We start from the raw sequence: 17,297 nt of genomic DNA on the forward strand, positions 1-17,297 counted from the left end.
TTCTCTTTATAAATTTCCATCAAACATTCCTCAGCCCACCTGGCCAATCGATCAAGATCCTGCTGCAATCTTTCACAACCATCTTCACTATCTGCAAAACCACCCACTTTTGTATCATCAGCAAACTTGCTAATTTTGCCCTGTATGTTCTCATCCAAATCATTGGAAGATGACAAACACTTACGGGCCCAGCACTGAACCCCGAGGCACACCACTAGTCACAGGCCTCCAGTCCGAGAAGCAACCTTCCACCATCACCCTCTGCTTCCTTCCATGGAGCCAATTTGCTATCCATTCAACTATCACTCCTTGGAGCCCATGTGATATAACCTTCCAGAGCAGCCTACCATGCAGAACCTTGTCGAATGGCTACTGAAATCCATGTACACAACATCTACAGTTTTGCCCTCATCGACCTTTTTGGTCATGTTTTCAAAAAATTAAATCAGATTTGTGAGACACGACCTCCTGCATACAAAACCATGCTGACTATCCCTAATCAGCCATTGCCAATCCAATTGCTTGTATAACCTATCCCTCAGAATACTCTCCATTTACTTTCCAACTACAAACGTTAAGGTCACCGGCCTATAATTCCCAGCATTTTCCCTGCAGCCCTTCTTGAAAAGAGGCACAACATTTGCCACTCTCCAGTCGTCCGGCACCTCTTCTGTATTTAAGGGTGACTTGTAAATTTCAACCAGGGCTCCAGCAATTTCCTCTGTAGTTTCCAACAATATTCTCAGATATATCTGATCAGGTCCTGGAGATTTGTCTACTTTCATACACCACAGTACCTTCAGTACTTCTTCGACCGTAACACTGACTGCTCTGTAGACACTTCCATTGACTGCCCCAAGTTCCTCCGTCCTACTGTCTTTCTCCTCAGTAAATACAGAGGAGAAATAGTCATGGAGGACCTTGCCCATCTCCTTTGATTCCTGAGAGGTCTCTCTCCCTCTCCCAGCTGGCCATACCTGTCCCATGCATCCTTCTTGTTTTTGACCAATGCCTCAATTTCCTTCATCAGCCAAGCTTCCTTACATGTGCCTGCTTTACCCTTCACTCTAACGGGGATGTACACATCCTGAGCTTTCGTCAGCACACTTTTAAAAACATCCCACTTGGCCGATGTTCCTTTCCCCTCTAATAACCTGCTCCAGTCAACTTGAACAAGACCTTCTCTCATACATTCAAACTTGACCTTACCCCAGTTGAGCATTTTAACACGTGGACCCTCTCCATCCCTATCCATAAACCTAATCGAACTGTGGTCACTGGTCTCAAAATGCTCCTCCACAAACACTTCATTAACTTGCCCTTCCCAATTTCCCAATACTAGATCCAGCATTGCCCTCTCACGTGTGGGGGCCTCTACATACTGCTTAAGTAAACTGTACTGAACACTTTGGAGGAGTTGCACCCCATCTAAACCCCTCACACTATGATTTTCCCAGTCTATATTGGGAAAATTAAAATCCCCTACTACAACAACCTCATTTGACCAGCAGCTGTCTGCAATCTCCTGGCACATTTGTTCTTCTAATTCCCGTTGACTATTCGGGGGTCTGTAGTACACCCCCAACAAGGTGACCAAGGTGAACCATTTTTTGTTCCTCAGCTCCACCCATATAGTCTCACTAGATGAACCGTCCGTAATGTTACCTCTGGTCACTGCCGTGGCATCCTCCTTAACTAATAGTGCAATGCCCCCCTCCTCTTTTACCATCACCCATCTCTCCTGAAGCTCCTGTACCCCAGAACATTGTGCTGCCAGTCCTGCCTCTCTCTTAACCAGATTTCAGTCATGGCTACAACGTCCCAGTCGCTCGTACCTATCCATGCCCTAAGCTCATCTGTCTTATCCGTCAGGCACTTTGCATTAGAATACGTGCAGTTTAAACCAACCCTCCTTCCTCGCTCTCCACCTTTCACCTGCCTATTCTGTCCACAAACCTTTCCCACACCACCCTCCATACCAACTTCTAGCCTCTCACATGCCTCTGTCTTGCACGAGATCCCACCTCCCTGCCAATCTAGTTTAAACCCACCCATGTAGCATTAGCAAACCTGCTCGCTAGGATGTTGGTCCCCTTCCAGTTAAGGTGCAACACATCCGTTTTGTACAGATCACTCCTGCCCTAGAAGACATCCTAATGATCCAGAAATGTAAATCCCTGCCCCCTGCACCAACTCCACAGCCACACATTGATTTCCCCGACCTTCCTGTTCTTACCTTCAGTAGCGCAAGTACTGGAAGCAATCCTGAGATCACTACCCTGCAAGTTGACTGGAGCAGGCTATTTGAGGGTCCTGCTTTTCAGTCTTCTACCCAATTCCGTAAACTTGTGTTGCAGAGCCTCCTTCAACTTCCTACCTATATCATTCGTGCCAACATGCACAACCACCTCCAGTTACTCCCCCTCACTCTCGAGGATACCGTGCAGCAGCTACGAGATGTCCTGGCCACAAGGGAGGCAACACACCATCCTGGTATCTGGTCTGCTACTGCAGAATCCGCACCTCTGATTATCAAGTCCCCCAAAACTACGGCTCAGCCTGACGTCACTCTTCCCCATTGAGCCTCAGCACTAGGGTTGGAGTATCAGCCCTGGCTGCCATTCGATCTTATTGTGTTGTCCGCTCCGACAGCACCCAAGAGCTCCCAAAACCTGTTTTCAATAGGTACAGCCACCTGCACTCCATGTGTACTTCTCTTCCTCATTGTCACCCAGATTTGCTCTTCCTGTATCCTCAGTGTGACAACCTCAAGGATATAGGAAGGTCTTGTCCAGGAAACTCTGGTTTTCCCGGATGGTGCTGAGGTCACGCAGCTGCTGCTCCAGTTCACTAACATGTTCATTCAGGAACTGCACATAGACACTATTTCCTCAGGTGTAGTTGTCAGAGGCACCAGCAGTGTCCCCAACTTCCCACATCCTGCAAGAGACACTGTAACACCTTGCCTGTCATTACTTCAGTGGACAAAATCACAAATTACAAATGAGACACACTCAGAGTTGAGTGAAACCTATTCCCTTCTCTGTTGCCAATAGCCTCCTTCTGCACTGCAATATGTCACAAGTTTAAATATTGGACACATACAGAACCGGTTCAAGTGTAGCCTCCTGACCTCGGCCTCCTCACCAAAGATTCACACTTTACCTCAGACTCTTGAGCCAACAATTAACAATGCTACTCCCAACAGGCTGCTCCCCTATAACAAGCCCTATTTTTATTTGCTGATCAATTAACTAATCTACTAATTAACTAACTTACCAATTAACTCATTTAGCTTTTGCAGCCAATCCCCGCACTCGCTCCTTCAACTGCCGCTCCTCTTCTGACCTTGAAGGTATGTGTTGTAGGCTGGCCCTGACTGGTTCTTAAATGTCCCATACTTAAAAAATGTGACAAAACAGAAAGCATATGATATGATGTGGGGAGAAGGGTTATTAGTGAAACTAGGTAAATTGGGGATTAAAGGTCGTATATTTAAATGGATTAAGGATTTTTTATTTGGGAGGTCAATACAAGTACGAGTTGGAAATCAATACTCAGGAATATTACATATTGAAAATGGAACACCTCAAGGGAGCATAATAAGTCCTTTACTATTTTTAGTAATGATAAATGATGTATATGAAGAAATTGTAAATGAAATGGGAGTTTCACTGTTTGCGGATGATGGGGCAATCTGGAAAAGGTGGAGAAATGTGAAGTTTATTGTGCAGAAACTACAGAGGGCTATAAGAGTGGTCATATAAATGGGGATTCAAATTTTCTGTGGAAAAGACAAAGATAATGTTTTTTACTAGGAAGAAAATTGATAGTGAGGTAAAACTAAAATTATATAACCAGGAATTGGAGAGAGTAAAATACTATAAATGTTTAGGTTTATGGTTTGATGAGAGGATTACATGGATGGTTCATAGTCAGAAAGTAGTGGACAAATGTAAGAAGATACTTAATGTAATGAGATGTTTATTTGGATGTGATTGGGGGGCAGATAGAACAGCTTTGAAGGCTATATACACTGGGTTAATTAGATCTGTGTTAGATTATGGTTGTGTGGTGTATGGGTCCGCATCAAGTACTTCTCTTAAGAAAATAGACAACATTCAATACCAGGCATTGAGAATATGTGCAGGTGCAATAAAAACAACTCCAACAGCAGCATTACAGGTTGAAATGGGGGAGATGCCTCTAGAGATGAGAAGGATACAGCTTTCATTGAATTACTGGATTAACCTACAGGGCCACAGTCAAGAACACCCAGTACAAGTTACTGTCAAACCATGCTGGGAAAAGGGAAAGAAGGGAGAGAAGGGAAACAAAAGGTTTTGGATGGACAGTGACCCAGAGAGCAATACAAATTAGCATAGCCCAATTAAATGTGGTTCCAACGGTTCCATTACCTTCAATTCCACCTTGGATACTTCCAGATGCAACAGTAGACTTTACAATATTAGAACAGAAAAACAAGGATAAACAGCATATGTATAATTCAGTCATCATACAGGAATACATTGACAGATACTACAGTTTTGTCCAAATTTATACAGATGCATCAAAAGATTCAGTAGATAAAGTAGGAGTAGCATTTATTGTACCAGAATTTCACATCAAAGTAGGGAAGAGGATCAATAATGAGGTCTCAGTATACACGGGTGAAATGATTGCAATATTGTTAGCAGTACAGTGGGTCGAGGATACTAGGCCTTTAAGGACAGTTATTTGTTCAGATTCAAGTTTAGCAATAAAGAGTTTACAGCAGTCATTCAGACAATAGACCAGACATTTTGATAGAAATACAACAAACACTATTCAGAATTCAAATGATGGGGCTTACAGTCATATTTTTATGGGTACCAGCACACATTGGCATTAGAGGAAACAAAATGGCAGATAAGGTAGCAAAAGAGATAACAAAAAGAAGTAAGATTGATTTAAGTATTAACATAGGTAAAACTGAAATTAAAGACATTATTAAGCAAAGACTGAAGGAAAGATGGCAAAAGCAATGGGAGGAAGAGCGGAAAGGACGGTGGTTCTACAGAGTCCAGAGGAAAGTGGGAGAGATGAGATGTGCAGGAAAGAACAGAGAAGAGGAGACAGTGATTTCAAGAATTAGATTTGGACACACTGGTCTGAACAGTACACTTTTTGTAATGGGCAAGCATAATACAGGCAGATGTGAATACTGTGGGCAAGAGGAAACGATAGAGCATGTCATTGTACATTGTGAGAGGTATGTGGAGGAGAGAGAACGGATGAGTGAGCAGTTCAGAAAAGAAGGAGTACAATTTGATTTGGTGGATATTTTGCAAGGGAGTTCAAATAAGTGCTATCAAATCCTGATGCTTTTTCTTAGGGTAACCAATTTGTTCGGAAGGATATAGGTTATTAGTATATGTAATGGTGTTGTTTGATCCACACTCCATGCCAGTTGGTGGCGGTAATGCACCAAAAAAGTTGTTTGCCAACCGCCAAAAAACACTATATAGAAGAAGAATGTGACAAAACTTACCTTTCTGCAGCCAAGTAGGGGAAAGAAAGCTGGAAAAGAGAGATGGGATTGGACAAGGCATGACAGGTAGATGGGTGAAATGAGCGACAAAGGAGAAAATGGGTGTTGGATAGAGAGAGAAGAAGAGTGAAATGTGAATCCAGAGGGAGGTGGATTGGAGCAGGAGGATAAAAGGGAAATAAGGGAAATATGCGAATCAGGGTAGGAGATAAGTGTACACATGAGGGAAATGGAGCATGTGGTGATTGGGAGGGAGGTATTGAACTTCAAAACTGAAAGAGGATGATCATTTTGTATTATTGGCCATCCCAACAGTCAATGGGAATTAGGGAAGCAGATACGTAGGGAGTTTACAGATAGCTGTAACAATAATAGGGTGGTATAGTGGGAGAATTGAACTAATTTAATTTGACTGAGTCTCCCAGAATGTAAAGTGGTCAGACACGATGGAATATGTTAAATGTGTCCAAGAAAACTTCCTTAATATATAGAGGGCTGCACTGGAGAACGTGCAAAACACTGGACCTCCTCTTAAGGAACAAGGAAGGGTCTGAAATGTCAGTGTGGGGGAGCACTTTGGGACCAGTGATCTTTGTTCTGTTATTTTTAAAGTAATTATGGTGGATAAGTAAGTAAGTAAGTTTATTGGTCAAGTATTTACAAACAAGGAATTTGCCTTGGTGCTCCGCCCACAAGTAATAACATGACATACAGTGACAGTTACAAATGACTCAGAAAACACTAAACATTAATAATAATAAAACATTAATGATAAAACACCATTAATCAAGCGTGTGAACCAACAAAATACCAGATCAAAGGGAGGCTACAGAATTTTGGCTGTTGAGTAGAGCAACTACTCATCGATCAAAACTGTTTTTATGTCTGGCTGTGGCAGCTTTGACAGTCTGGAGTCGCTTTCCAGAGAGTTTGTGGCCAGGACTTAAGGACTTAATTCATGGAGGTGAATTAAGGTCCTCAATTGGGGTAAGGCCGATTTAGGAGGCATAGAGTTGAGAAGTTGCAGAGGACCATTGGGAGAGCATATTTGCTGGTAAGGAACGGCTGGCAAGTGGGGGGCTTTTAAAATTGGGATAGCAAATGTGTGAGGCGGCATGTTTCTGCTTGGTTTTTTGTCCGAGATCCTTTTATCAGATTTTAATCGCGACTGCAATTCAAAGTAGTGGCCTTGAATCTAACTTAATCTATCAAGGAAAGAATTTGACTTTGAAAATTGTCAATGTAATCTTTGAGAGGAACCTGATTTGAGTCCAATGGGCTGGCAGAGATGAACTATTGTTAAACATGAGCAGTAATCCTTAGATTGATGCAAGTTATGGATAAAGAAAGGGCAGGCCCACGAGTTAAAATTCTGAATTGAGGCAAGGTCAACTTTGATGGTATTAGACAGGTCCCTTCCCTGAGTTTGGGGAATTTCAAATTAGAGGGCATAAGTTTAAGGTGAGAGTGGAAAATGTTTTAAAGGGACCTGAGTGGCAACATTTTCATAATGAAGTTGGTGTATATATGGGATGAGCTGCCAGAGGAAGTACTAGAGGTGGCTACAGTTATAACATTTAAAATATACTGGGACAGATAGATGGATAGGGCATGTTTAGAGGGGTATGAGCCATGCACAGGCAAATAGGACCAGCTCAGTTAGGCAACTTGGTCAGCATGGTCATATTGGTCAAATGGCCTGTTTCCATGCAGTATTGTACTATGACTCCGACTCTATTATTCTAGAGTGATGAATTCACGACTCACCATGAGTCAGGGAAATTTAAATCCAGGTAATTTAAAATCTGAAATAAAACCTAATATCAAGGAGGGTTACCATGAAGCTGTCTGAACACTCAGTTCATTGGGTCGGGGATCGACAATGAGAGTGTGAGACACACCCGCATCCTGTGAATGAACAAATACAGAAATATAATTTAGCCATTCCTTATTTTCTGTGAATACATTAAAGGCAAATACATTTTTGGAAATGAAGTAAATTGAACAGTCTGTTTGAAGGCATTGATATAATGTTAACGTGCTGAAATGAAAGCCATTTTATATAATTCGCCTTCAGGTTTTTCATCCAGATCCTTTCCCCGACCAGTGGACTCTGCTCTGAATGCCAACACTTTTCCATATAGATCTTCCAGACCAGGACCAAAGCCCAGTTTCTCTGGAGGGAACCAATTGCCACTATCAAATGCAGAAAGGTACTTTTCCTAATAGGCTTACAATTTAATCTGCTGTAGAAATTGGGTTGTAATTGTCATGAGTGCAATGCTGTCTGAGAAATGAAGTGTATAACAAAAAGTAGGTAATTGCCAAATGTACAGTTTCCATGCTGCTGCTTTTACAGGCACATTAATGTAGTAACAACAAATAAATATAAATAATACAGTAAATTATCAGTTACCAGCAACCAGACAATAACAGTTCAAGCCAAAGAACAGCGTGCAGCCCTTAAAGTCTATAATGATTTGGTGCTGAGGTAGGGTTGTGTTTAGGATTATTCAATGTGGTTCAAAAGCATGATGTAGATGAGAAATACAGCATGGAAACAGACCCTTAGGCCCAGTGGATCTGTGCCGACCATTGATCATCCGTTTGCACAGGTTCCATGTTATCCCACTTTATCATCTACTCCATACAAAACTAGGTGGAATTTTAGAGGCTAATTAACTTACAAACCCACATGTCTTTGGTATGTGGGAAGAAACTAGAGTATTCAGAAGAAACCCACATGGTCACAGAGAGAACGTGCAAACTCCACACTTGCAGCATCCAAGGTCAGGATCAAACCCAGGTTTCCAGCGCTGTGAGGCAGCAACTGAGCCACTGTGCCCATGGGACCATGATGATGGGAAGAACTTGTTCTTGAACCTACAGCTGACAGTTCTCGGGTTCCTGCAGCTTCTTCCCAATGGTAGCAGCAGGATGAGAGCGTGGCCAGGGTGGTGTGGGTCTTTGGTGGGGAGAACACCAGTGCTGCTTGTGTATGTTTGGGGAAGTTTCATCACATGGTATTCTGCTCAGTCAAACAGCACTTTTCCAGTACCATACAATTTCCATTTCATCCCATGAGTTCATACATCCTTAAACCTCAATGTCCAGTTAGTAGGACTAATTTTAAAGCAGCCTGGAGTCATGAGGTATGAATCAAGCAATTTGTAGTAGATTAAGAATGAATAATCAGTTTAAAATAGGAGATTAAAGCTGATATTACATAAATACATTTCAAGATGAAATTATATTACAAACCACATACAGCAAAATTGACAATGAGAGAGTCTGGATTTTCTTAACTCAAGCAATTAAGCTGAGAATCGCTCTTAACTTCATTAGTCTCGCATTCATTTCTCATATTTATTGCTTTGCTGTTTTTATTTTTTTTAAGTAATTCTTCCCTGTTCATACACAGGGAGGAATCAGCATTTTTTCTGATCATCCTGTTGTTCACACAATGTCATATTAGCCATTTCTTTTCATCCTATTAACATTCTTCATTTCCTTTCCCCCATCCCATCCTCTATGGCAGTCCCTCAAGTGGGTCCTTACCACCACGTTTTCAACAAGGTATGGCACCAGTTGTCAGTTTATTTTATTACTCACTTCTTTTATAAAATGTTCATTGCCTAACGACTACATTTATTTCAGGTTTATTTGTGGAGACCTTGTTGCACTGTTGGAGGGGCTTTCTTTCACATGAGCTGTTTAAACCGAGGATCAGATGAATGTAGAATATTCCACAGCATTATTTCAAAGAAAATAAAGGAATATTCCCTGTTTTCAGGCTGAGGTTTATCCCTCATATCTGATGCCATATATCTATTTTGAATTAGCATCATATGTACAAAAGTATCATGTATGTTGTGAAGTTCCTTTGAATATCCTGCAGATTGGAATAACATTATTTCTTAAGTCCAAAAGACTTCGGGATTTAAAATGGAAGCTAATATAATTTGATGTAGTACTTCAAACATCTGTTTGATGCTAAATGCATTTATTTTGTACTCTTATTGTGCATAGCTGAAATTTGCTATTCAGAGTAAATGTTACCAGAAGATTTAGTATTAAATGCCTGGAGCAATTTTACTATTTTGGGAGATGTGTTACGGAAGATATTTAAGACAAATTTAAACTGTTGTAAATTATTGCAAAATTCATGACCAGTAGTATTTATGGGACTACCTTGGTTGATTCTCTGGTCTAAAGGCGAAGTCCGAGACAAAGCTTTCTGCCTTTTTGTTATGGGTCATCTCATCAAACATCAAATTGGAAAATATGACAGGTGGTGAAGATGAATTTCTTTGAAAACAATCCACGTAGAAAAAACAGGTTGTATTTGCGACTGCAACAGATGACAGATCTCAGTGAGGAATGTCTTGATGAATTGCAGTCTGCATAGAAATTGCTTGGAGTAAAGATAAAACATGTATCCCCATATACCAAGGGTGGTTAGGTCTTGGGAGACTAGCCCTTCTTGCCTCTTGGCACATGATTTCTATGGCTGCTGATGTACCATTTCCATGTCATCTGGAAACAGTGTTAATAAATTTCACTTTGAAAGTCAGTTAAAAATCATCATGCCAGGGGATTGTGTGGCAACAGTTGAGACTCCAAGATAGTGTGTTGCCTCCCTTGAGCCAGGGTCCAGGACATTAGAGAGGCAGCGTGACATTTTCAAAGGAGAGGGGGAGCAACTGGAAATTGTTGTGCGTGTTGACACAAATAGGTAAGAAAAAATAGAAGTTGCACAGTATGAGTATAGGGAGTTGGGTAAAAAGCTCCAGGGTAGTGATCTTTGGATTGCTTCCAGTGCCACATGCTATGAAGGGTACGAACAGAAAGACAGGGGAGATGAATGTGTGGTTGAGGAGTGGTGCAGGAGGCAGGGCTTCAGATTTCTAGACCATTGCGATCTTTTCTGGGGCAGGGGTAACCTATACAAGAGACGGATTGCACCTTAACTGGAGGGGTACCAATATCCTGGCAGGCAGGTTCGCTAATGCTACACAGGTGAGCAGGGGAGGGGTGGGATTTTAAATAGGACAGTGATGGAGAGGTTAGAAGTTGGTATGGAGGGTGATGAGAGAAAGGTTAGAGGACAGAATAGGCAGGAGAAAGACAGAGAGCGAGGAAGGAAGGTTGGTTTAAACTGCACGTATATTAATTCAAGGGGCAGATGAGCTTAGGGCATGGATCGGTATGTGCGACTGGAACGTGGTAGCCATTACGGAAACCTGGTTATGAGAGGGTCAGGACTGACAGCTCAATGTTACGGGGTACAGGAGCTTCAGGAGAGACAGGGGCGGGGGGTAAAAGAGGAAGGGGTGTTGCATTATTTGTTAAGAATGATATCACGGCATTGGTCAGAGGTGACTTTACGGACGGTTCATCTAGTGTGGCTACATGGGGGTAGCTGAGGAACATGAAAGGGATGATCACCTTATTGGGGATGTACTACAGACCTCCGGGAATGAATAGATTTAATTGTATCATATAGTCAATGGGAAGTAGAAGAACAAATATGCCAGGAGATTACAGACAGCTGTAGGTCAAATATGAGGTGCTGTTCAGCAGGAACAGCACCTCATATTCCGCCTGGGTTGCTTGCGTCCGGATGGCATGATCATTAAATTCTCCCAATTTTGCTAGCCCTTGCTGTCTCCTCCCCTTCCTTAACCCTCGAGCTGTCTCCTCCCATCTCCCCCGCCCTCGGGCTCCTCCTCCTCCCTTTTTCCTTCCTTCTCCCTGCCCCCCCCACCCTCCATCAGTCTGAAGAAGGGTTTTGGCACGAAACGTTGCCCATTTCCTTTGCTCCATAGATGCTGCTGCACCCGCTGAGTTTCTCCAGCATTTTTGTGTACCTCCGATCTTCCAGCATCTGCAGTTCCTTCTTGAACAATATTTTATAGGAATCTGAGGGGTAACCTTTTCACAAAAGGGTGGTGGGTGTATGGACCAAACTGCCAGAGGAGGTAGTTGAGGTAGAGACTATCCCAATTTTCAAGAAACAATTTAACAGGTGCATGGATAGGACAGCTTTAGAGGGATATGGACCAAATGCAGGCAAGTGAGCCTAGAGTAGCTGTTACATGTTGGGCAGTGTGGGCAGGTTGGGTGGAAGGGCCTGTAACCTCACTGTGTCTTTATGTTGATGAGCTTTCATCTGAATTCAGTGATGTGGAAATAGGCACAATTTTAGAGTTATATGGTATGGAAGCATATATGGTAGAAATATCCTACATTGAGGCTCACTGACTCATAGTTGCCTGGTTCTCTCAAATTCCTTTCTGAAACAATGGAATAACACTGGCCTCTCTCCAGTCCTCCTGGACCTCACTATGACAATAGAAGAAACATAGATCATCGTCAGGTCTCCTTCAATCTCTTGCCTCTCACAATAACCTGGGATAGATCCCATCAGGCCTTTACATCTTGATGCTCTTCAAGAGCCTCAGCATCACATCCTTCCCGACTTCAAAATGCTCCAGCATAGTTGTACCTCCACATCAACCTCGCTGTTCTCAAAGTTCTTCTCAGTGAATACAGATGCAAAGTATTATTTTAGTATCTCAACTACCTCCACCAAATCAAAGCATAGATTCCCTCCTTTATCTTTGAGTGACCCTACCTTCTCTCAGTTAGCCTCGTGTTTTTAAAGTATATATACAAAGATTTGGGATTTTCCTTAATCTGACTAGTCAATGAAATTTCATGTCTGCTTTTGGCCTGTATATTCGCCTGCTCGAGTTCTCTCCTACTTACTTTATGTTCCCATAAGCCCCGTTTCATGCCACCTTTCTAAATCTCACATAAGTTTCCCTTTTCTTCCTGACCAAGTTTACAACCTTCATCCCTTACCTTGCCGTCCTTATCCCTCCTCCGTACTGGAACATGCTGATCCTGCACTTTGATCAGCTGGCCTTTAAATAATTCACATATGTCAAGTGGATTTATCCAATAACAATTAATCCCAATTTGCCCTCCTTACCTCCTGCTTAATGTTACATTGTAATCTGCCTTGTCCCAATTAAGTACCTTCCTCCAACATGCAGACCGGTCCCTATTCAAAACAATCTTAAAACCTCAGGACGGACGTACACACAAAATGCTGGAGTAAAGGGTCTGTCCCACGGGCAACATTTGTGCGTCATTTACGCGACAGCCTAAAAATAGGTTGTCGCGTCGTGATGAGCGCGTGAGGCATGGTGAGGCGTGGTGGCGCATGAGGTGACGTGCGGTAACGCACCGCGCTTCCCTGCTGTCCCAGGATTTTGGAATGTTCAAAATCCTGGGGCGACATTTGGATGTCTCATCAAGTCGCGCGCCCTGTCACACGCAAACGTATGCTGTCCTGTGGGTGACGCCCGGTTAGGGTTAGGGTTAGGGACCACAGATGGGGTGTAAAATATTCTTCCTTTAATGCATGGATTTTAAACATTAATATATTAAAATTAATACAATAAAATCAATTGTGCAAATGAAAAGATTCAGTTTTATTTACAGATGTATTGGCCCGCTTCCAGATCCACCATCTCTTTTCACAGGGATGGATTCAGTGAGTGTAGACTGAACTCCCCTCTCCCCTCTTCCCCCCATCCCTCCTTCTCCACTCCTCCATCCCCTTCTTGCCTCCCCTCTCCCCCACTTCTTCCTTTTTCCCCCCCTCTTCCTCCCTTTGCCCCACTCCACACTTCCCCCCTTATCCAATAACCCCCCCCCCCCCCCCCCTCCCCTCACATCCCCGTCTCCCCCCCTCTCCTTCCCTTCTCCCATTTTCCACCTACCCCCCCCCCCCCCACTTTCCCGACGCCCCCCCCCATTTGTGGACCCAGCCTGCGACCAGCGACCCCCCCGCCCACTATCCCACACACGCTAGGGACAATTTATACAAACCTGTGCGCCTTTGGAATGCGGGAGGAAACACAAATCCTAACCCTAGCCCTAACTCTAATCCTAGCCCGAACACTAACCCTAGCTTCTGTCTGCTCCTCATGAGAACTAAACTGTTGGCCACGAGTTGTTAGTGGGATCTAGCTCTCACAGGCTGGGTCCACAAATGGGGGGCGTCCCCCTCTCTTCCCTTCTCCCTGCTCCACTCTTCTTATCCACTACCTTTTCCCCTCAAATCCCCTTCTCCCCCTCTCCCTCCCTTCTCCCATCCTCCTCCCCCCCCCCCCCCCCACCACACTTTCCCCCGATGCCCGCCGTTTGTGGACCCAGCCTTTGATAGCCAGAGCACACAAATAGTCGCTCCTGCATCCCTACTATTCCCAACAGCTCCTTTATAAACTAGCCATTGCTGCACCTCCAAGCTTGCAACTGACTCCCTTGCTAGCTCAGCACTCCTGTCTTCAGCTCCTTTCATCAAAGCAGTTCTGCACAATACCTCACCATGTCCACTCCCAATAGACCACGCTGCTTAAACATCCCCATATTTTATTGGCTGCTCTGTCTCTTCCTCAGTCATTAAACATCTGCTTCTGCAAATGTTCTGTATAGTCAATCAAAAAAGCATTTTCTCTCTCTCCCTCTCTCTTTAAAAAAAAAATTGATTTATCTACTCAAAATGGCTGTTTTCCACTCTCTCCTTGACTGACAGTAGAAAAATTCTCTCACAGTTCTGTTCCTTTCCTTCCTCTTATTGGCTGCTGCATCACTTCCTCAAGCAATCAAACATCTGTCTACATTCTATCTTTGTCCTACCTCCTCCCCTGACATCAGTCTGAGGAAGGGTCTCCAGAGATGCTACCTCACCCGCTGAGTCATTCCAGCATTTTGTGTCTACCTTCGATTTAAAACAGCATCTGATGTTCTTTCTTACACATCTGCTCTTTGCTATTCAATAAAAAAAACTCTCTATCCTCCTGCCATTTTTCAAAATTGATTTCTCTCTTCTCAAAATGGCTGCTAGCCCACTTTCACCTTGACTTTTGAAGGTAGAAAAAAAATCAGATGTGAGAGGAAATGGGAGCAGCTGGGGGAAACTTGCAGAAACTCCATACAGACTGCAGCAGAACTCAAGATTGAGCTGACACTGTGAGGCAGAAGCTTTACACACTATGGCACTCTGCTGCCCTGCTACTCTGATTTAAACCAAATTCAGCTGTATGACACTATTTCTTTGGACCTGTGGGGGTGAATTTCTGGGCTCTGGACTGAAAAGCTGGTGGAAGTAGATTTGATAATAATTTTGAGAATTAGATATATACTTGAAAACATTTTTTTTTTAAAGCAACCACAGAAGGGGACTTGATTGAATAGCTTTTTCAAAGAGCTGATGACGACACATTGGGCCAAATCGCTGTATGCATAATTCTTTGGTAAAAGCTTGTGAAGAGATGATCTGTTGTGAAAATGTTGCTGGATCATCAATAAGAGGTGAGATGTAATGTTTTTGTGTAACTATTCATTCAGTTGACTATGCTTTTTATACACAGAGGCCAAGCAGTCTTTCTCAAGAGGCCCGAGTGATTCCAGACCTCCCCAACCTCTACCAATCAACAAGGTCCGACCTCCACCAGAGTCGCTACCAGAAGAGGTAAGGGAATACTCACATTCATCACATTCAGTACATCCATTCAAAGCAACACCAACATCTGGTCCCTGCCAGCTTATTTTAGTACATGAATTCAATCTACTGCACTGATGGGAGTGACATTCATTGGATAAGTTTTGAAACATCATTTTTTCAGAGCTGATTCAAATTATCCTTCACACAAATTTGAAGAGGGGTAACTTATTCCCTAGTCTATATTTATTTATCCATAAGTATAATTAATCACTAATGGACTGGTTTGTTATTCAATTAAGTCCCCTTCTGCGCTCTTTTTTTGTTTAAGTATATATCTAATGATTGACCCCATAAAGAAATGATATTTTGATTCACCTCGAGATCTATATAGAGCACCTTAGGGCAGGATCAACATGACTAGTGTCTTCAAAGCAGTTAAACTATAACAGGTCCTTCTGCCCAACTTACCCACACTGGCCAACAATGTCCAAGCTACACTAGTCCCACCTGCCCGTGTTTGGCCCATATCCCCCCAAACCTGTCCTATCCATGTACCTATCTAACTGTTTCTTAAATATTGGGATAGTCCCAGCCTCAACTACCTCGTCTGGCAGCTTGTTCCACACACCACCACCCTTTGTGTGAAAAGGTTACCCCTCAGTTTTCTATTAAATATTTTCCCCTTCACCTTGAACCCATGTCCTGGGAGATACAATCTGATGCTGGCAGCATTTTTCAGGGATTACATCTGTTCATGCCTTTTAATCAGCCATCCTCATTTATCACTGGCAAAACCTATTCAGCAATGCAGGATTGAAAGCGATTGCCTTATGGTGAAGTGAGTACACATGTATCCCAGTTACTGGACTGTGTCTTTTGCATCTGAAGGCAGTGTCCTAATGTACTCTGAAGAACTAACATTTGATTGGAGTAATATTGTTCATGCTGGCATTTTATCAATTTCCTGACTGATTTTTATGACATGTCTTTAACTGAACAACCATCAGCCATAGAAAATATTTCTTAGCAAAATGTTTCTGTTTCAGTTCCTGTCCAGGGATTGGTATGCAGGTTGCATCAATCGATCAGAAGCTGAATCAGCTCTTCGAAGTATTGATGAGGTACTGAACACTACCGTTTCTTCAATCAGAACCTTCTCATGCAATAATTATTATCTGGTTCTTACTTGTGTCTTCAAAAATAAAATTCATAAAGATACAAACATGCGTTTCAACCCAAATATATATGATGGGAATTAATCTCCAAGAGAGCAGATAATTCCAATCATTTCTTTCCTTTCATCCACCTAGCTAACCTGGTCTTAAATGTTAACTCAGTTTCTACTTTAACCACAAAAGCTGGAGGTGACTCCACTCCCTCAAGTTTCTGCACAGATGATTCTCTTGATTGTTCTTAATCTTCTACATTTACTCCAGAACTTTGAGCTCCCTGCCCTTCAAAATATGCAATTGCTCTCTTGCCATCAATATAATTTGTTTATAAATACTTTCATCTTGTCACCCCATAATCTGCCATCATGAGCCCTATTTTTTTGGCTTGTTTAGTCCTGTTACATAGAAACATAGAAATTAGGTGCAGGAGTAGGCCATTTGGCCCTTCGAGCCTGCACAGCCATTCAATATGATCATGGCTGAACATCCAACTCAGTATCCCATCCCTGCCTTCTCTCCGTACCCCCTGATCCCTTTAGCCACAAGGGCCACATCTAACTCCCTTTTAAATATAGCCAAGGAACTGGCCTCAACTACCTTCTGCGGCAGAGAATTCCACAGATTCACCACTCTCTGTGTAAAAAATGATTTTATCATCTTGGTCCTAGAAGACTTCCCTCTTATCCTTAAATTGTTGTATTTTAACTCAAACTAATTGTGGTCTCTCAAATCTGTGCTAATTTTACCCAGAACCCTTACTGAAAGGCATCCAGTCATGTCCCTGCCTCTGTACAACTTTGTAGCTTTCATCAATCTCACAAATCCCACCCTTTATGACTATGTCTTTGTTAAACAACTACTACAACATCTTGACCTGTTTTGCAGATGCTTATTTGATTTAATAATTATTATTTCAGAATATAGGCATCACTGGTAATACAATTATTTATTGTCCATCATTAACAGTCCTTCAACACTGATTTGCCAGACCATTTTAGGTGAATTAGAGTAGACAAAAGTACTGGAGAAACTCAGCGGGTGCGGCAGCATCTATGGAGCGAAGGAGATAGGCAAC

General features: G+C 42.6%; 1 protein-coding gene across 1 annotated transcript in view; it reads left to right on the forward strand.

The window, feature by feature from the left end:
• The window catches only part of LOC129701410 (lymphocyte cytosolic protein 2-like), a 144,539-nt gene that overhangs the window by 117,175 nt on the left and 10,067 nt on the right, over positions 1–17,297 (forward strand). The window contains exons 16-19 of the mRNA XM_055642564.1: positions 7,608–7,743; positions 9,069–9,106; positions 14,977–15,077; positions 16,097–16,171. Of these exons, the coding sequence (XP_055498539.1) occupies positions 7,608–7,743; positions 9,069–9,106; positions 14,977–15,077; positions 16,097–16,171 (350 nt within the window). The remainder of the gene's footprint in view (positions 1–7,607; positions 7,744–9,068; positions 9,107–14,976; positions 15,078–16,096; positions 16,172–17,297) is intronic.

The sequence above is a fragment of the Leucoraja erinacea genome, chromosome 11 (assembly GCF_028641065.1).
Source record: "Leucoraja erinacea ecotype New England chromosome 11, Leri_hhj_1, whole genome shotgun sequence".
NCBI classification, from domain to species: Eukaryota; Metazoa; Chordata; class Chondrichthyes; order Rajiformes; family Rajidae; genus Leucoraja; species Leucoraja erinaceus.